General features: G+C 36.1%; 1 protein-coding gene across 1 annotated transcript in view; it reads right to left on the bottom strand.

Moving 5' to 3' along the window:
• PTPRT (protein tyrosine phosphatase receptor type T) overlaps positions 1–22,667 on the bottom strand; it is a gene marked incomplete at both ends in the record, with an annotated part of 687,552 nt that overhangs the window by 125,683 nt on the left and 539,202 nt on the right. The window contains 2 exons of the mRNA XM_083358025.1: positions 6,568–6,604; positions 12,462–12,735. Coding sequence (XP_083214151.1) covers positions 6,568–6,604; positions 12,462–12,735 — 311 coding nt within the window. The remainder of the gene's footprint in view (positions 1–6,567; positions 6,605–12,461; positions 12,736–22,667) is intronic.

The following is a 22,667-nucleotide window of genomic DNA, read 5'->3' as shown; positions in this document are numbered from 1 at the left end:
AGGAAATTTCTCCTTAGTTCTAGGTTGCTTCTCTCTTTGATTAGTTTCCATCCGTTGCTTCTTGTCCTGCCTTCAGGTGCTTTGGAGAATAGCTTGACATCCTCTTCTTTGTGGCAGCCCCTGAGATATTGGAACACTACTATCAAGTCACCTCTAGTCCTTCTTTTTATTAAAATAGACATATCCAATTCCAGCAACCATTCTTTATAATTTTTAGCCTCCAGTCCCCTGATCATTTTTGTTGCTCTTCTCTGCACTCTGTCTAGAGTCTCAACATCTTTTTTATATTGTGTTGACCAAAACTGGATGCACAATTCCAATTGTGGCCTTACCAAGGCATTATAAACACTTCACATGATCTTGATTCTATCCCTCTGTTAATGCAGCCTAGCACTGTGTTGGCTGTTTTTGGTAGCTGCAGCACACTGTTGGCTCATATTTAAGTGATTTTTTTTTTATTGAAAAGTTTTAAAGTACAGTTTTCCATTAAAAAAAAACCCCCCTTCCCCCTCCCTATACCCCCCCTACCTCCCCCCAACCTCCCTCCCTCCCCTCCTCCCTCCACCCCCCCTCCCCCCCGACTTCCCAGAGCTAAATACAAGGTATATGTATATAAAAAAGCAATCATAAACAACCATATACTAAAAACTATAGATTCTAAAATCCATCACTCTCTAGCTTATATAGGATAAAACACACCTTAACCATGATAAATATATATAAAAAAACTAGAATAAAAAAGAAGGAGAAACGAAAGAAGACTCATTCGAATGCTACATAAAACTTCTTGACCCTATACTTGTTCTGGATAAACTCAATCCATTTTCTCCATTCCATAATATAACGTTCTTGCGAATGATCTTTCAAATAGGCTGAAATCTTCGCCATCTCTGCCAGGTCGGAAACCTTTAAAGTCCATTCTTCTATAGTCGGCAGTTCCTCTTTCTTCCAATATTGACCTATCAAAAGTCTTGCTGCCGTAACTAAGTTCAACATCAACTTAGAGTCCACAACTGTAGCGTCAACAATTATTCCCAACAAAAAAAAATGCGGACAAAACTTTATCCTCCGTTTAAAAATCTTCTGCATATTCCACCAGACTTTTATCCAAAAAGCCTTAACCTTCTTACATGTCCACCATATATGAAAATATGTTGCATCTTCATCGCCACACCTCCAACATTTAGGCTGGTATTTCGGATACATACTTGCAAGCTTTTTGGGATCTAAATGCCATCTATAAAACATTTTGTAAAAGTTCTCTCTTAGATTTTGAGCTTGAGTAAATTTTACATTCCTCACCCAAATCTTCTCCCACGTGTCCATTGTAATAACTTCCTGAATGTTTTGGGCCCATTTTATCATGCAGTCCTTAACAAGCTCCGTTTCTGAATCAATCTCTATCAATGCAAGATATGTCCGTTTAATATGTGCTGGTCCCTGGTTTCTAATTTGCTTTATCAAATTTTCATCAGTCATTGTAAATCCATTTTTCTGGTCTTCTTTCCACCTGGCCCGTAACTGAATATATTGAAACCAAGTTTGGACAACCTTCTCTTCTCGCAACAGGCTATATGATTTCAAGCACCAAATATTCCTTTCCAAACTTAAAATCTCCTTGTACGTAGTCACATCATGTTTAAAGCCAGCATGTATATTTTCTATTGCGTGTTTTGGAATTGCCCACAATGGTATCTTGCTGCTTAACTTATGTCTATACTTCTTCCAAACTCTCAGCAATGCCTGTCTTAAAATATGCATCCTAAACACAGTATCATATTTAAGTGATTGTCCCCTAGGACTCTGAGATCCCTCTCACAGTTATTACTATTGAGTGAGGTACCACCTATACTATAACTGCATTTGGTTTTTCTTTCCTAAATGTAGACCCTTACTTTTTTCACCACTGAATTTCTTTTTGTTAGATAGTGCCCAATGTTCAAGTCCGTCAAGATCCTCCTGTATCTTAAGCCTATCTTCTGGAGTGTTGGCTATTCCAGCCACCTTGGTGTCCTCTGAAAATTTGATAAGTTCCCCATCTATCCCTCACCAAAATCATTGATGAAGATGTTTAAGAATACTGGGCACAAAACAGTCCCTTGGGGTATACCACTGCATACTTCCCTCCATGTAGATGCAGTTCCATTGAGGACTACACTTTGAGTGCAGTTGGTCAGCCAGTTCTGAATCCATCTGGTGGTGATGCTGTCTAACCCGCATTTTTTTATCTTATCCAGTAGTAGGTTGTGGTCTACTTTATCAAATGCCTTACTGAAGTCCAAGTAAATTATATCCACAGAATTCCTCTGGTCCACTAATTTTGTCACTTGGTCAAAGAATGCAATAAGATTTGTCTGGCATGATATGTTTTTGACATGCCCATGTTGGCTTTTGGTGATGACTTTCTTTGCCTCTAGGTGTTCACTGATTCATTGTTTTATGGTAGATACTCTTGTCACTAAGTGTAATATAATATGTCTTGAAACTTTACACAAGTTTCTAATATTTCATTTTGGAGCCACTTGTAATTAACATTGGTTAAAATTGGAAATGTTATCTCATACCTGAAGACTACAAGACTTTACAGTAAGACCAGATAGTTTCCCAGGTTATTCAGGAATGGTAGAACATATGAAGTAAGAAATGAGAGAAAGAATAGACCTCCTTTGAAAGCAGTTTTTGGTCAAGTGCATTATAAATGGGAAGAAGTTGCTAATCCTTCACTACGTCAGAAGAGAGCAGAATATGCAAAAACCACAAGTAGTCCATTTACTTAGCAACCAAAGTTTCCATGATGGTGATAAAAGTGATTTATGACTGATCCTCACACTTATTTATTTGTATCCCAACTTTATTATTTTTATAAATAACTCAAAGCAACAAACATACCTTCCTCCTCCTATTTTCCCCACAACAACTTTCTGTGAGGTGGGTTGGGTTGAGAGAGAGTATCTCATTGCTCATTATGACCATCACAGCATTCCCATGGTCATGTGATCAAAATTTGAGCACTTGATAACCAGTGTGTATTTATGATAGTTGCAGTGTCCCTAGGTAAAAGTAGTCATCGACTTATGATCAGTTACTTAGTGACTTTTTGAAGTTATGACCAATCTCCCTGGAGGTACTTACAACCCTGTGTCAAAGTTTCAACAACTGTCCCCTTCCTATGTTCACATGACTGAATCTCAAACATTTTTGTCTTAATTTCTATTCAAATGTTTTACTCCATGCAAACTGCATCTCCACGGATACAACTCAAGAGATTCCTGCTACATGTTTAGCATCATTACCCATAGATTGAAAGTCTTCACAAGTACAGTTCACTGACTTCCACATAAGCTAGGAACCTGCATAAAAATGGGTGTAGTTTCTATGGAGGTCAACCTTTCAGAGATAATCTGAAACATTGCATAATTGGGGCAGTCTAAAAATCTATGGGGTAATGCTGCTCCAAAGGGCAGACACTACAACAAAGAAAGCATACAAGGTCCTTTTCGATCACATTGAAAATATCTTTCTTCTTTTACTACCCTTAGGGGTTTTTTTTTGTCAATTAGTAGCCAAGGCCTTTGGATGACAAATCTGAAGAATTAATATTTTTCCCCCTCTGGCTCCAATTTAATATGAGTCACTTTTTAAAAATATTTTTGATGTCATTTTAATGTAATTCTTTAATTTCATGACAGTTGCAGAAAAACTTCCTTACACTATATGGTTTTCAGACAGGTATCTCTGCATTAATGTTTCAAGACTTTTGCCAATTCCTTTCCTTTTTAAGCAGGAGATATAATACATAGAAATATTACTTTCAGATGTGATCCAATGATTAATCTCTGGGATCATCACAGGTTTATCAATGCTTTGATTTAACCAAGGTATGCTGAATGAGTCATAGTGGCTGGGTTCACACATACCGCTAAACCACAAATCTGATTTGACAAATCCCACTGTTTTAAGTTGGAACTAAACAAATGTATTATGCCTTAGTTTGTATCATGAAGACATTTCATGGTTGCGAATTTCAGTAGAAGATAACCTTTGCTGATGGAAACAGCTATCAGTATAATAATGAATTGTTCTGACTTTTTTCATTTTGTGGCTAGTTAGTATTCTGTGATATCAAAAACAGAAGGATAAGTCTGGGTAAATCATGATGTAAAGACAAAACAAAGTCAGGATCATGGAAACAGAGAATGGAATTGGGGTTGCCAAGCCAACCCTTTGATGTAATTATAGCCATTGAAGAAAAGCCGATAAATTTTGTTGTCAATATGAAAAATATATCGTGTAGGAAAAGGCTAACTTATAAATAAAGTTTAAATGTTATGATGAACTCCTTTATTGGCTTAAAATGCTCTAGTTATTTCCTCTAAAGTAAGAGACCAGTGAAGATATTCATGGCACCACAGATAACAGTTTTGTTATTTCAGGAACATTGTTTTAAATCACTAAATATAGAGATAGCTACTTCTTACTCTTACTCCTTAATTGTTGTACAGTAAGAAGAGGTTTCCCCAAATATTTAAATACTGTGCTAATATTCAGTGAATTTTACATCTTGACAGTGATCATTAGATTTCACATAAAATTGCAATAGAAGCTACAGGAAAAATAAAACCATAACATGAGAAAATAGGCATTGACATAAATAGAACAATAATAATTATATTATTCAGCTTGGCACCAAAATGAAATTTGGGGGGAAAAGTCTATATTAAACTGATTGTAATACAGTTTTAAAATGCACACATTTTCCACATTTCTGCAACTGTATTCAAGGGCATTTTTACTGAGGAAAGAGATTTGGCAGACAGGAATACTCTGCTTTCAGTTTTTGTTACAAATAAATTGTTCTATTGACACCTTTGCTGGCAAAGCTACCTGCTTGATTCATGCCTTTCCACAGGAATCACATCTCTGTCATTTAGATTGAGGGGTGTCAAATTTATTTTAACAAAGCACCACTATTCTGTTTAGATTAGGCTAGACATTAGTATGGGGACAATGGTTTGATTTCTCATCTTAAATTACCATTAATTTGAAGTCATTCTTGTCAAGGACCCTGGAGACACATCAGCAGAACTTGTACAAATCAACACTGAACTTTTAGATATTGTGAAAACACTCTCATTGGAAATCAAGGCATGCACTCTCTTTTGAATTCTATTTACCAGCTTGATTATCACTTCCATATCATTATCAAAACTGAAAGCTCTGCCTGGAGCATGGTATTCTTAAAAGCATAAGAATTATTTGAAAGAAAGTAGAGGAAGTAGTGGAAAGAGATCTTTTTATTTATTTTTTTATTTATTTTATTGGATTTGTATACCGCCCTATTCCCGTAGGACTCAGGGCAGTTTACAGGGCAGTTAAAACCATGAATACAAAAAAATTAAAAACAATTAAAACAATTAAATTAAATTCAAGCCCCAAGAGTAAATCTAAAACCCAGTTAAATTAACAACCCCACAGTCTGGACCAAACAGATCGAAGAGCCAAGTTTTCAGGTCCCGGCGAAATGAGCGAAGGTCGGGGGCAGTTCTAAGTTCTGTGGGTAGTTGGTTCCATAGGGCAGGCGCACCCACAGAGAATGCCCTTCACCTGGGAATAACCCGCCAGCATTCATTAACCGGCGGTACCCTGAGAAGGCCCTCCCTGTGGGGGTGCACAGGACGATGGGAAGATGATGCCAGCAGCAGGTGTTCCCTTAGATAGTCCGGACCCAAGCCATTTAGGGCTTTATAGGTCATTACCAGAACCTTGAATCTCACCCGGAGGGCAACCGGAAGCCAATGCAGCTCGCGGAATAGAGGTGTTACATGGGAGTATCAGGAAGCTCCCATCAAAACTCGCGTGGCTGAATTCTGCACCAGTTGAAGCCTTCGGGTGGGCATCCCCATGTAGAGGGCATTGCAGTAGTCTAACCGGGAGGTCACGAGCGCATGAGTGACTGTACGTAGAGCATCTCGGTCCAGATAGGGACGCAACTGGCACACCAGGCGAATCTTGGCAAAAGCCTCCCCTAGTCACGGCTCCTATATGATCTTCCAAACTGAGCAGTGAATCCAGGAGGACTCCCAAGTTGCGAGCCCTATCAACGGGGGGGTAATACCTCACCCCCTATTGTTAATGATGGAGAAGGCTGGTCAGCCCGAGATGCTGGTATGAACAGCCACTCAGTCTTGTCAGGATTGAGACAAAGCCTGTTTCTCCCCATCCAAACCCGGACCGCCTCCAGGCAATGGGACATCACAGTGAGGGCATCACTGGGTTGGGTCGGGGTGGAAAGAAAAAGTTGGGTATCATCAGTGTACTGGAAAAAAAAAACCACAGTGGCTTTTCTGGTTTAAATCAATGTATGGATATTCCACTTTATGGTATTGTGTAAATGACAATAACTACATATATTTAGAAAAACAGCCTTGCTTGCAATTATTCTCTGGTAACAAAAGAAAGAAAGATCCAGGGGCATCTTAAAGATCATCTTAAAGTGCTTGTACTTTATATCACTGAAGAAATTTGTTTCTATAATTTAAAGAGAGGAGAAAGAGATGTTGAACATACCTTTCGTGGCTAGCCGGACACAATTTATTTTGGTTTCCTGCAAATGACAGAATATGAAAGGACATCAGATTGTTTCTTTATGAAGCATTTAAGAAGGAACAATATCCTTCACCTATAGTTATACATAAAGAATATGTCTGGAATATCTATGGCTAGCATAATAAATATAGGGCTGTGCACACAGTGAAAATGGAAGTACCTTGGACCTGACCAGAATGCAAGCATACACTTCTCATCTACTATTCATGTAAAGGAAAATGATATTTTTCAGATTCCTATTGCTTCAAGAGTCACCCTAACTTTGATGATGAATTCCTTAAAGGGTATCATTTTTTTCATGCTTATATGGAAACCTGAAAAAAAGATCGGGTTACTTTAATGAACAAAAAAGAAATGCTATTTCTGCATGAGACTTGAAGCATTTCAAATCACTTTTGAAGAGTATTCAGCCTTACTAAATGCAAATTGATACCACTGTTCATAAAACCTGAGTTCCATTATCAGGGAATAGATTGGGGATATAAATTAAATTCAATATGCACATTAGTGAAAGGGAAATGGTGCAATCTGCAAAAAGGACAAAAATACACAGGTATAAATAGAGTCCTCTAGTGTTCATCATACTCTAGTCACACACGTTTACAAGGAAATGCATATTTGAAAAAATATATGCCTAGCATAAAAATATAAAACTTGATATAAATATAAAAAAAATAAGCTGTACAGAAGAGTTAAGGACAGTTACAAATCATTTCAAATCAATTGTTAGAATATAAAAGTATAGGAAAATTTTGCAAACCATACAGATTTGATTTAGACTCATCTAGATAACCTTTTGTTCCAAAAAATTGTTTATGCAAATTTAAGAACACACAATTCATATCCAAATGATATATAATCCAGTTGTACCTTGCAATTTGTCTTTATGGTTCTGAAAAAGAAATATTTGTTGGGTGGTAATAAACTACAAATGTTGTTTCTTCCTCTGTTTTACATTGTAAAACATGTGTCTCCAAATACCAGATTTTGAATAAATTATTGTATATAATATAGCTTTATTAATGTAGCTATTTTTTGCACATTTTGCTTGTATAAATTATTGTATATAATAGGGTTCTATCAATATGGTTATTTTGTGCACATTTTGCAAGCATTAATATAGCATTATATATTTACAATTTTCATCTTATATTTCAATAATAATTCTAAAAAAAATAGAACAATACTTTATTATAGCAAATATATTTTCTGGTGGGATAAGCTAAACACATGATTCTACATCTGGTGAGACCAGTATTATTGTATATCATATGGTATATTTCTTGCTCCCAGAATACTTCTTTAAGTAGACTGTCCTAATGCTATCATTTCTACCAGCTGACTAACACAAGAGGGCAACTCTATCAGATTATTTTTTTAAAAAGGTACTATTTCCCACTTCAGAAATATTCAAAACTTCTTCCAAGTTTAAGAGTAAACAATCTGTAGGAGAGTAGGAGAGGTTAAAAACATTTTAACCTCATGGTATGCAGGTTCTGAGGTTTTGCTTGATAAAAAAATACAGGAAACCAGAAGTTACCTTCAAGTTTTACATTTTTATTCAGCTGAACAAAGATGGGCTCCTCTAAAATAGAGCAACTGTGAATGACAAGAAATCCTTGTATTTATTCTTTCTGGTTACATAAGCAAGCCATCCAGCACAGCTGACACACATACAATAAAGATTTCAACCAATAAGTCTGGCATACTGTAAAGAGAGCAGAAGTAGCTAAACATGTTCCCTTTTGGGTGTTTCCCTAAAGATATTGTATGTTCTCGGGTGGGTTAGGACATTGGGTGTTTTTTTTACTGGCCTTTCATGACCCTGCATCCAGGACTTTGCAAGTGCCCAAAGACAGCAGGGCCATCTGCACATTCACAATTCATATTTCCTATAAGGTAAATTTAAAGGTTCCCCCGCACATGCGTGCTAGTCGTTTCTGACTCTAGGGGCCGGTGCTCATCTTCATTTCAAAGCCGAAGAGCCAGCGCTTCTCCGAGGACGTCTCCGTGGTCATGTGGCCGGCATGACTAGACGCCAAAGGCGCACGGAACGCTGTTACCTTCCCACTGTAGTGGTCCCTATTCTTCTACTTACATTTTTACGTGCTTTCGAACTGCTAGGTTGACAGAAGTTGGGACGAGTAACAGGCCTCTCAATCTGTTATGCGGCAGTCGGGATTCGACCCGTCAAACTGCCGACCTTCCGATCGACAAGCTCAGCGTCCTAACCCACTGAGCCACCGCGTTCCTATACTGTCCCCTAATTCCGGGTCAACACTCATAATATGAACATGCCACAAACTCATCCAAACTTCCATCAAAAAATAAAAGTTCAGTCAAATGCATGGGTGGAGGCAGAGTTTTCTGATTGACAGTTCTAGTTTCCAGTGATAAAATGCCTATATCAGGGCTTTATTTTTCTATTTATGTTCTTTTGCTTCAAATTACACTAAATTTTGGAAAAACATAACCCACATTCTGGTATCAGACTTCCAGAGCTCATGACAGGAATGCTCTGATAAGTCCCAAACCCAACTGTCACAGAAGTGAAATTGTTTTCTGGGCACATTTGGCAATTGTGCAGAGTTGCTGTTCACCTCTCACACATTGAATATATTGCCCTCTAGAGAGTCCCCTCATCCTTTATTTATTTATTTTTCTTTAAAGATATGGTTGCACAAGGAGGACATGCAATCCTGCTAAGGACAATCCACACTGCTATGCTTAACAATATGTTAAGCTGCAGATTTTGGGTGGGGAAAAATTACTTTATTCCAATACTGTTTCCACTGCTTCATAGGGAAAAAAAATACCTCAGCTTTGTGTTTCGGTACTGATACCTGGGACTTGTAAAAATGCTATAGCATTAGTATATTATACAGCTATATTTGTATTAGTTTGTGACACATGCAATAAAGGACAGGGATAGATCAATGTCTGACATCTGAACACTCAGTATTGCCAGACCAAGTTACTTATTAGTTTCAGTTTGAATTAAATTCTGTCTTCTTCCTAGAATCATTCCCGCACTATGGCAAGGTCTGCTTAAATTCTATATTATGACTAATAAGAGTATGTCGTCTTGTCATCTGATATCCTTTTACTACAAATTAGGCTTGGATAATAATAAGGCATCTACTATGATTTCCTATTCTTTCTAAAAATATATGTGTGTTTTCCTCTAGATCACAGGTGTCGAACTTGCCACATCATGTGACATGTTGTGATATATCACAACTTTTCTTTGCATTGCCAGAGCTGAGGCGGGCGCGGCCTCCGCATGATGCAACTGGACCACGGGCCGGCAGTTTGACACACCTGCTCTAGATGTTAATTTATACTATGTTCTAAAACTTCAATAACATTTCCTTTGGAATAAATTTAATTTTTATTTTTTTTTCTTTTTAAAGAAAAAATGTTTTTTGCATGTTAGAGCTCTAGTTTGGGGCCACGTAAACTGTACTGTAACCCTTCAGTCTCTTTTCTCAATAGCTAAGTTGTCAACGCTGCTAACATCGGATGTTCTTTCTTTGACAAAAGATGAAGAAGCAGCTATTTCATATTTCTACTTGTGTATCACTTTTAGAGTTAAAGTTAGTTGAAGAAGGGAGGGGGAAGGAAGAATGTATGAGAAATTAGTTAGACATAAACAACAGTAGCAGAATAGTTTCAAGCTTGAATGTAACAAGAAACATAAGAAAGAACTGGGGGGGGGGGTTACGCTAAGAAGGGAGAACTAACCCTTCAAACTAATTGGAGAATGTGATTAATGACAGCAACCAAAGGAGGAGAATTGTGTTTAATATTATTGTGCTAAGGGGAGGGAAATTCAGATTCCAGCTTCTCACAAGCATTGCCGATGTTTTAGGGCTCTAATAAAAGACTTTTAAGGTAAACAATGCCTCAGAGTTCTTTCAAGAGCTCATCTGTCGGAAACTTGACATAAGTGTTGTTACATTGAAAATGACACAATAGATATTTATATATTATGTCTGTTAAATTGTAGCCAACTTAGATCAGCCATTTAATACAACAACAACAACAACAATAATAATAATGTTGGAAGGTATCTTGGAGGTCATCTAGTCCAACCCGCTGCTTAGGCAGCAAACTCTGTTTTTTGGATTTGTTGCACAATGTGCCATTTTTGGTGTAATATGCCAAAATGTGTTCTAGTCTCGAGGCTGTCACACAGGAGTTGAATTTTCTGGATCTCCATCCAAAGATAGTCTAAATAAAACAAGTATGAAACTGAATATTCTTTCATTATATAATACAAACCACCTGTTTACTGGAATGTGTGATTTTTCACTTTATGCACTTGTCAAAAGCCAGATGCTTAAATGAAATATGTCAGAGTTGGGTGTAAAGGAGAGTGGAAAGCAAAAATTTGTATAGAGAAAATACAACTGGTTCCTGATTCAATGAGATTGTGCAACAATGCACAGGAATGTTGACAGAATAGAAATATACAGCCCCTGGTACCTTATTTAAAATTCCACAACCCCTGCCAAGTGGGTGGAATTCTGGGATTTAAGTTTTTGACAATCTCACCATTAGCATTTCTCAAAAGCTTAGCTTTTATGACCAATATTTTAGATGTAAACATAACAATCTCACAAGATTTGATAATCTTACAAGGTTTCAACAATTATTAATGTATGCATTTAATTCCATTGATTTATTTAAAACATTAAGCATTTATATCTTGCCTTTTCTCACATAGTTTTATTTAATTTTTTCTGAGAATTTTGTCTATGGTTGTTGAGGGTGTCTTAATATTCTGAATTCTGTACTCCAACCTCAGAAGAAAATCCAAGAACGTTATCAAGGACAGAAAGCAATAATTAGAAATGAAGACACAAGTGAGATTACAATTTTTTATCCAATTAAATCATTCTGTTTATACTACCTGATGTAAATATTTCTCCTGAAGACAAAATCAACATTGAAATTTCATTTTTACTGTGACTAATTCATATTTAATTAAAATACCATGGGAAGAGGAAGAGCCAGGCATTGATAAATAGATAGATACAAATATCATTAAAAGATGCTAATCTGAAATTGTATTGAAAATAGAAGATGCTATTTACTAGGAAAAACATCTTAGATTTACAGTACAATCAAAGAGGGTTTTTTAAATGCATCATTTCTACGCGAAGCAATGTTTATAAAGTGAAGTTGATGGGAGAAAAATGGATAGCTGGAAGCAGTTTGGACTGGCACCTCTTATTAAATAATTACAGATTGAAGTGCAAACTTGTTTTTTTTTTCTTTATCTGCATGATTTGGAATTATATCAGCTCTTGAGCTGTCATTACTTATGAGTTGGAGGATGCAGGTCTTCAAACAAGAGTACAAATAACAACTACACACCTATGTGCATCCTTCCTTCTCCCTAACCTTTACAGAAAACTTGAGTGGAGATTTTCACCTTCCACCAACAATGGTACCCCTGGGAAATCTCTCTTGTGCATTTTTGGTTTACTGTTTAGTTCATTGAAAGAATGTCTGTCTCCCTCCCTCCCACAGATTTTGAGCAGGATTATAGAGGCGGGGTGGGAGGAATCTTTTTTCTCTTACATCAAAGAGATCTTGCTCAAGTTTCCTACTTGGTTTTCTACTGCAAACAAGCTAATACATATGTTGCAATGAACATTAAAGTGACAATCATTTTAATTCCTCCAACTTCAAACAAATGTGTTATACACTTTGGGTATACTTGTCATAATACAACATGCTTACTTTCAAATATTAAACAATCCCATGGTTTGGCACACTTGTTTTAAAAAAAAAGATCCAGGGGATTTATTGTTAAATGGACTGAATTTTGCTCATGATGCACTTACCCCATTTGCTTTACTAAGAGCCTGAAAGTAAATGCTGTAGCTTTTCAATGGTGAAAGTGGAGCATTCCAATAGCCATTGTAGGTTTTGTTGTCTCCCACTGTGAAAGGCTGTGTAACTGGAAGATTGACTGGCTTCAACTCAGCTGCAAAGTAATGGGGGGAGTCAAGACTTGAAGCATTTTTGTAGCTCATTGGAACAGAGAAACATTCAATGATGTCTGCAGCTCTTCGTGATTTCTGCGGCCGTTCTTCTTTTACAACAAGCTGGTAGACACTGAAAAAGACCAGGAACATTTAATGGGATAGGAACAAACAACTTTTTGGTATAAGAAAAACAATTTTATTCAAGAGAGTATTAGCAATTAAAAAATGGATATCAGGTAGAGAGTCCAAGTGTCTGCATTTACACTACTGTAGAAAAATCCTAAGAGTTGCACTAAATAATACTGCTGGCCAACATTCTACTAATGTAATATGTGAAGAAAAGTATTATAATTTTACTGCTATGATGTCGGCCTGAACTGAATTGTCACTTGGCAGTACTCCTGTTGAGCACTTTTGCTGTCTCCCTGCTATAGTACTCAGCAAAGCAACACACACAACTGTCTACTACATCACTGAGAAATTTCCCAAGTGTATGGTGGAAACTAACTGGATCCATAAGGTGCCTGGGATAAATTATCTTAATGGACTCACACCCTATAAGAAGGACAGTGGTAGCTGTGAGTCCCAAAGTAACCAGATAGTGATCTGACCATGACAAATGACTGAAGTTGATGTCTTTCATCTTTAGCTTGCACACTACTTGCTGTGAGGTAAAAACCAGATTAAATATGTGGCTTCACAGTGTGAATTGGGGCTGTGATGACCTTTATAATTCCATTTTCAGATGCTCTTGCCAACTGGTTTCCATATTTTAAGTCCAAATAATGACCCAAATTAATTGGAATGAGGAACAGAAAGAAAAGGTACAGCAAAGTTTTGTTGAATTCTGAAAGGCTTACAAGCACATTCAACTGAATCCTCCTTCAGTTGTTATGTAAGGGTTATTGTGATACAATTAAACATTTTGAAGCTGCAGCAAAATCTACATCCCTACGTGAATTTATAACTTGTGAAATTACGTTGAAACCTTTAACAGAACTACTTTGATTGCAATAAATTGAATGGTTGACATGGTTGAGAAGCCAAGTTAGAAAAAGGTTAGAGTCAAGTAAGGTATGGGATTATAAGAACTATAATCACAACACCTAATTATTATACCTCCTGGTCCCTGGGTTACAATTTACCATGCCCTAGACTCTGGGCAGTGGGTCTGTCCTCAAAGTAGTAGAATGGCAAGAAATTGAATGTAAGAATTGGAAAAAATACAAGTAATCCTTGTTTATTGACTGTCTTGTTTAATGGCTGTTTGAATTTATGACCATCCTAAAAAATTAACTTTAAAGAGAGAGAGAGAGAGAGAGAGAGAGAGAGAGAGAGAGAGAGAGAGAGAGAGAGAGAGAGAGAGAGAGAGAGAGAGATGCTTTGCCTGTAGGGATTCCATTCATCATCATCATCATCATCATCATCATCATCATCATCATCATAAAGTTGGAAGGGACCTTGGAGGTCATCTAGTCCAACCCCCTGCTCAGACAGGAGAGACTGAAGGATTAACTCATGTCGCATTCAAGGCATCATCAACATATTTTGTAAATGTTTAACATTCAGTGGATGTCTGATGCTTCCAAGAAATAAGTTTAATTAATCATACAGCATTACTGAAAAATTTTGAAGTGATGTGCATACTGGAAACAATTTAAACAAAGGAAAAACAGCCACATTTTTCATTCCATGTTATAGAATTGTTTAGAAATAACAGCAATAGATTTTCTTTGTTATTTTACTAAAGAAGAAAAACACACATATGCACACCCATGTTCCTATCTGTATGTTCTTTAATCCAAAAATAATCTTGTTTTTTTTCTTAAGAATAAAGTTAATCCTCATCAAATATAGATTGTAATACATGTAATCATAAAGAGCTGACTATATTTCAAAGCCTGGGTTACATCAGTTTTTTTCTAATAAATTGTACAACTATATTAACAATGATATGAAAGGAGACACAGTGACCCAGTGGCTTAATGATGCTGAAACTACTGGCCAGAAATGGTCTGCACTCCACCAGTTCGATCCTGGCTTCACAAGACCCAGTGCACTCTCATTGCTCATTCTCTGACTCCTGACCACCCAGCAGTTTAAAAACAGATTGCAAGTAGATAAATGGGTACCACCTTGGTGGGAAAAACCTAGCTGCATTCACATGTACAATGGAGTCCTGTGTTATTATATATTTAGCCGGTACTGGAACTGGCTGGATGTGAGGCAACATGACACAAGGCAAGGCAAGACTAGCAGAGGAACCCAGAAGAGCCAGAAACCCAAGTGCCACTAGTTAGCTGGTGTAAAGCTAATTTGCCACCACCATTGATATACCAAGCATGGGAGTTCAAGTGCCAAACAGAATGCAAACACAATCTAGGTTGTCAGGTCTGCATTGTGTCTAGCATTTTCTGATTTCCCTGACATTGAATGCCATAGGATGAATGAACGAACAAACAAACAAATAAGCAAGAAGCAAGCAAGCACAATATCTGGAACAATTTCATGGCTATGATTTCTGCAATGGTACGTGAAAATGATACTGCCTAGAGAACAATCAGATGTGGGGGGAGGGGGAGGAGAATCCTGCAGCTGCATAACAATCAGAGAAAGAAACTAAGAAAACATCTTCCCTAACTTCTCAGAATGTAAAAAGAGACAGCGAGAGGTTTGTACTTCCAGACTTGCAAATTTCTGTCAATGTAGCCTTAACATAAAAAAAGAATTAGCTCATTTGTTCTCTTTGCTGTGTGATCTGTCTGGGAAAGCAGACAACTTTCTACCTCTTACACTATCTTTAATCAATTTGTTTAAGGAATGCACTTTAGGAAAACTTGTTGAATGGGATTTGATATCTTTTCAGAGAGTTTGGCAACATTAATTTCCCCAATTAATTTAATGTCATAAATAATGTATTAAGTAGCAGCTAGAATTCTGAAAATATATATATATATATAGCTGTCTGAATTATGATCACAAAGCCTGCAACTATCATAATAGAGTTCATTCCTGTTTTTCACATGAATTCATCAGAACCTACAAGGGGTAGAAACTATGCTACATTTCGCTTTAGTATTTTATTGCTTATTCTGATTTGAAAATGCATCAGTATCTTAATTCAATGTTCCTTGATCCACTAAGGCATTTTTATATTAGAAGACACCAAAATCTTCCATATCTTCATAAAAGATTTAGTTGAGGGAATAGAAGGGGAACTCATCAAATTTGCAGATGCCACTAAACTGGCAGGAATAGCCAATACCTCAGAAGACAAGCTCAGGATCCAAAAAGATCTTGACAAACTTGAACAATGGGCCCTGTCCAACAAAATGATATTTAATGTGGAGAAAAGCAAGGTTTTACACCTGAGCAGGAAAAACCAAAGTACAAGTACAGATTAAGCGAAACCTGGCTCAAAAACAGTAACTGTGAATGGGACCTTAGAGTCCTAGTGGGTGATCACTTGAATATGTGTGCAGCAGCTGCCAGAAAAGCTAATACAATAGAATCAAGATCATGTAAAGTATTAGTACCACTTTATAAAATCCTAGTAAGATCACATCTGGAATACTGCAATCAATTTTGGTCACCATACTACAAAAAAGATGTTGAGACTTTGGAAAGAGTTCAGAGAAGAGCAACTAAGGTGATCAGGGGCCTGGAGACTAAAACATATGAAGAATGGTTCAGGAATTGGGTTTGGCTAATCTAAATAAAAGAAGAAATGGGGGTGACATAATAGCAGTATTCCAGTATCTGAGGGGCTGCCACAAAGAAGAGGAGTCCAATTATTCTCCAAAGCACTAGAAGGCAGGACAAGAAACAATGGTTGGAAAGAGAGAAGCAACCTGGAATTAAGGAAAAACTTCCTAACAGTGAGGACAATTAACCAGTGGAACAGTTGCCTTCAGAAATCGTGGGCATTCCATCACTGGAGGTTTTTAAGAAGAGACTGGACAGTCACTTGTCTGAAATGGTATAGGTCCAAGGTCCCTTCCAGCTATATTCTATTCTAAAATATAGTACTTTGCTCTCTTTTTGTCTTAATACCCTGTACACATTAACTTTTCCTATGTGCTGAGATTCCAAGCCACGTTATCAGAGATGGAAAATCAAGGAGACCTTTACAATGCCTCACTCTTAATTGGATTTAGGATCAAAGCCCTAATTGTAATTAACCCCAGGAATTTAAAATATCCTGCATGCACAAATTAGAGCTGTATATGCCAAATTTAAGATAAAGTCAGAAAATTTCCAGCTGTAATCTAATGAGTATTAAGTGTACACATTTCAATGAGCCAAACTCTGTTAGAGATTAGGCTCAAGATAATGAAAATTTTATTTAAACTGTTCTGTATGGTTTTTAATATAGAATATGAAACAATGGAATGTGCCAAGGTTATTACCATCACCTTGTATTTTCATGACCCTTTAATCCTTTGTACAAAAGAAATCCTTAACTAAAAGAAATAGACAATGGAGTTAAAATTGCTAGGAGAAATATTAACAGTCCCAGAGATCTTTTGATGGATGGAGATAAGGAAGTCCTTAAAAAAATCTCTTGCTGAAGATGAAAGAAGAGAGGCCAAAGCCAGTATGGTGAATATTAAAAATGATTATTTATTTAATTACCCAATTTATATGGCCAGCCACTTGTTAAGCAATTATGTTAATGGGCAATCCCAACCCAATGCAAAAAGTTGAAGAGGTAACATACTTCATTTTCTTAAGTTAAAAAATTCATAGAAATCTTGAACTGTGACCATAAAATAAAGAGATGGCTTCAGTTTGAGAGAAAGATGATAAATCTTGACAAATGTTAAATTGCAGATACTGTACATCCTAGTGACAACAGTTGTAACATATCGCTACAAAAACTATCAGAAAAGCTCAATGACAGAACTTTGTTGTCTTTGAATTTTACTTTTGGAAAAGGATATTTTGAATGACAAGAATTACAAAGTAATTGAAATCTGGTTTTTACCAAAGATCCTATTATTAACTTGGTAGAATTTTGCTATTTAAAAATTTTGCCATTAGCTTAGCATAAGCCCATGAGATATACTTACAAAATATTCTATATATTTTGTTATTCCCAAAGTTCACAAGAATCCACATAAACCTACTGTATTTTTTTTAGTTAACGAGTTCCTATAGACCAAAGAACTCTTGGTGTTCTACACTTTCACTCTAATTAGTTTCTTTTGTATCTTCACTATGCATTTATGGCAATTCTGTGATTCTATCTTCGGTTAACACATTAATGCAATAGTCTCCTTTTCTTGTTTAAAGAATTATCCATTCATTATGGAGGAAAATTAATATCTCAAAGCAAACTATAATTAGGAATTCCTCATTTCAGTTTATGCTTTTTCAATTAGGGCCTCTATAATTTTAATCATGGGAGCATTAACATGTTTCCATAATTTATATACCTATGATATAATTAAGTCTTGAAATGTCTCAATAATATACAGGGGGGAAAAGGGAACTTAGTCATCTCTTTCTTTGTGTTTAGGTCAAAAGAATAGAATGAATTTGTTCCAGGTAACCAAAGTACCATGAAAAATTCACTACTTGCAAATACAGCAACTCTCAAATTTTCATGTTTTAATATTCAGAATCAGCTTATTGAGGAGGGTGTATTTTGGTTAAAATATTTTGATTACAAATGTGAGAGTCTGGTTATTCATGCATGGGCTTATATATAAATGTATACACAACAGACAGGTATTTTACGAAGCTGACAAAAACAACATGTACTCTTAGATAAGCCCAATTTTAGGGTACATCTGGAAACTGAAATTCTCAGCTTATACGTGGGTATATATAGTAGGCTAAACTTGTTTTCTTCTATTCTTTCTTATACTACACTGTATATTGTACATAGAAAAACATACTGGTTTTGCAAATAGTATTTTCACTTGTGTACTCTGACTTGCCAACTCCTCTGATATCCAAGCAGATAGTAAAGTTCCATTCTGAGGGGAAAACCTCTCACATGTATGCCTAGAGATTTTCCAATGATCAAGAAATGGGCTTCTAGAGATTGATTCATGATGCCATGACAATCATTGCTCTTTGCACACCAAAACCAGAGGATTATCTAGTGGATTATCCTATCCTGTTTGCATTATTCTTATAGAAAACAAGCATGATAATTCATCTTTAAATTAATTTGATACTTGCATACTCTGTATAGGACAGTATACTGCATATACTTCCTAGTTGGTGGGAACTGAAATTTGAGGCTCTTGTACCAAAAGAAAACAGTGCTATTGTTATTATCAGAAAAAAATGTTGCACATGGAAGGATAAGAATAGGTTTGCTAATATAAGGAACACCTTTCTTACAAGAAAGCTTTTTTTTTAAAAAAAATTCCAACACACGAAGTCATGATTGGCAGCTAAGATAAAAATCTTTCAGCAGATTTTCAGTATTGGGAAGATTTTGACTTGAAATATAAGAGGCGTAAATGGTCAGTAACATAAATGAATAAATACAAAAGAAAATAGGTATAATTATGCCTGGAAAGTAGGAGAAAGTAGAGGATATAATGAGCTGAATGAAAATAGCCTGATCATGTTGAATGATGTTGATGAATACATGAAGGAAAATGACAGAATGATCTTAATTAAGGATTAAAGGGCTAAAATATATCTCAGAAAGTATGAATTGATGTTTTCTGAGTTATTGTGGGTACATATGAAAAATAGAAACACATATTTTGATGATAGTTGCAAGTTACATTCCAGTGAATAATTATAGTTGAAAAATCAAATGACAGAATGTATTTTGGGGGAAAATGTACAGCAATGGATAAAAACTAATCAAGAAAAGAACCAAGTGGAACTAAGAAGAAATTTCCTGATTGTTAAAACAACTAGTCAGTGGAACGAGTTGTTTTCAGAAGTTGTGAGTGCTCCATCACTGAAGGTTTTTAAGAAGAGATTGGACAACCATTTGAAATGATATAGGGCAGGCATGTGAAATTTGCAACGTCACGTGACATTGTGTGGTGTATCAGGACTTTTTCCCCATTGCTGGCAATGGTTGGCCACAGTTTTTGTGTAATGCATCTGGCCGGCAGGCCGGCAGTTTGACATGCCTGGTATAGGGTCTCCTTCTTAAGCAGTGGATTAGATTAAAAGACCTTCCAAGTCTGTTATTCTGTATTCATTCTGAATGAATGCAATCCAGGGAAATATATTAATCTGTTATGTAAGGCGAATGAATAAGTGAAAAATGGGACAGAGCTATTTTGAGACCTAAAACTGAATGTGTTTGGTCAGAATCCACATAGAAAAAAAATGTTTTGAAAATTTGTTTTAGTCACTTCATATGTATACATGGGAAAACAATTAATACAAAACATGAGCGAGCTTTCAGCTTTTATGATGAAAAACTGGGAAGGTTCTGAATGTTTCATACATTATTTTGTGGAAGGAGGGAAGGAAGGAAGGAAGGAAGGAAGGAAGGAAGGAAGGAAGGAAGGAAGGAAGGAAGGAAGGAAGGAAGGAAGGAAGGAAGGATACAGATTAACAGTTTCAATATTAGCAGATCAACAGATATCCCAATAGAATGAATAGAAAGTGGATTTAATGAAAGAGCATGTGAAATCTAATTTGGGGAGAAATCAGGGGAAAGGAAAGGCTCATGTTGAGTTTGCAACTGAATCTACTTATGTGAGGGGAAAAACAATCATTGTAATAGACCTCACATATTGGATGTTTGTATGTATTTGTATGAAGACATCTGCATTGACATTTCAATTATTTTTACAGATGATACTATAAAGAAACAAGGTTTTCAGAAAGATTTTCACACATACTCAGTTTCTAATAGATGCTTATTGATTTACAGGAAGGAACTTAATTTTGGTTTTAGTTTTTAAAATTGTCCAATAAAAAAAGGAGAAAGCAAAATTTAAATCACAAGATAGAACAGAATTAGAAAAGAAAGATATATGATATATAACATAGTATGTTCTGGTCTTCAACAACATATATAGTTCACCATATATAATTTGCTAGTAGACAAACACAAACACAGTATAAGCACAAAATAATATGTTACTTTTAATAAAAATGACAGAGTCCAGTGATAAAATAAGCTTTCTTGTTTCATATTTCAAAATAAGAATTGAATGTTTACTTTTCATCATCTCAGCCAATATTAAATGAGTAGTATGGAAATACATTTGTTTTTAAGTATTCCTCAGAAGCAGGAAATGCTTTTGTTTTAAAAAGATATGAGAGGAAGTCAATTTGGGAGCTCACATATAATTCTGATTTGAAATACCAACAATATTTCTAATATAAACACCAGTTTAGAGGTTTGAATCCTGTGGGATTTGCATGGGGTCTTATTGAGGCAAAGTTAAACTATCCACAATAAATGTGATAATTTCACTGGGAAAGTGATAATCACTTGATTAAATATCTTCCTTTATATTAAGAATCTGAAATGTTTAAATGTTACTGAGTTTCTTCTTAAGTAGGGAAAGCTGATGTACAGCTACTGTTATCTTAATAAGAAATGCATATTCTGGTGCTTGATATGAATTTGTTATACATAACAAATCACTTGGGTTCAGAATAACAAAATAACAGAGTTGGAAGGGGACCTCAGAGGTCTTCCTCCTTGAGCAGGAAACCCTATATCAGACAAATGGTTGTCCAATCTCTTCTTAAATATCTCCAATGTTGAAGCACTCACAACTTCATTTTACTGATTGTTCTATTTGTCAGGAAATATCTCCTTATTTACAGGCTGGTTCTCTCTTTGATTAGTTTCTATCCATTACTTCTTATCCTGCCCTCAGGTGTTTTGGAGCATCTTCCTTGTGGCAGTCCATCAGATATTGGAATGCTGCTTTCATGTCACTCCTATTCCTTCTTTTCATTAAACTAGACATACCCAATTCTTGGAACTGTTCTTCAAATGTTTTAGCTTCCAGGCCCCTAATCATCTTTGTTGCTCTTCTCTGCACTATTTCTAGGTCAACCAAGCTTGTTCATTTATTTTCTCCGTCTTACCTCTAACAAGCATCTTCCCTCATTTTAAAGTGAAAGATATCATGGGACTAACATCATAGTTCTGATGAGGTGGACAGAACTATAACATCATGCACCTCACTTCAAAGCCACTACAGAAGGATACTGTGTTTTGAAGGTCACTTAAAGAATAGAGGACAGGTTAGATACACACCTCCCATCCCAGTAAACCTACTAAAGGTCATCTACAAGGGTGATCAATATTATCTCAGTAGTATATCCCATTCAGAAAACAATCTGAAAAAAATCCATATAATTTGTTTACAGTATTACTGGATCTTCTGAAGCTGCAAACTTATCAACCATCTTGCCTAAAAAGGATTAACAGTGTTTCTTGATAACCAAGAGAGATTCTGTCCACATCAGGTCTAAAACACCCATAAAACTGGAATACAGATCTGGGTGGTTTTATCTTATGGATGCCTTAAATAGCTTTCAGAATGGCACTGTGTAAGTTCACCTGTTCCTCTGATTCCCTCCCCCACATAGGGAACACACCACAGACTAACTATTTGTGGATAATTTTAATTGGTCAAAACTAATAAAGGGTAGCTTCTCAACTCTTACTTTCAAAAACAGGGTATAACTACATAGCAACGCTTTGAAGGACCAATTCAAAAAAGTTAAGTGTCCCTTCAAAGTTAATTTACAGCTTTTTGCCCACAACTTTTAATAACACTTTTTATGTGCATATTTTTTGCGTGGAACTTTTTGATAGGGAAAAATGAATACTAGCAGACATGGCTTGATGCTAGCGTTCATTCTGCTATGAAATCCAGAGAGAACAAAAAGCCTAAATTAGCTCTCAGAGGAACCTTTGGGGAATTCTTTCAGATTTTTATGCCCCAGAGAACATAAAGTCTTTTGGACAACGGTGCAATCACCATCAATCTCAGCATTTTATTTTTAGAGATACTTGCTCTGTATCTTTCTCTGGTATAATGGTTCCCCGAACTACTGGTGTTATTGTTGCTTTATTTGTTTTGTTATAATTCTTCCTCT

This window comes from Vipera ursinii (genome assembly GCF_947247035.1).
Source record: "Vipera ursinii genome assembly, chromosome: 3".
Classification (NCBI taxonomy): Eukaryota; Metazoa; Chordata; class Lepidosauria; order Squamata; family Viperidae; genus Vipera; species Vipera ursinii.
Note: the sequence above shows the minus strand (reverse complement) of the source record. Positions and strands in the feature narration are given on the sequence as shown.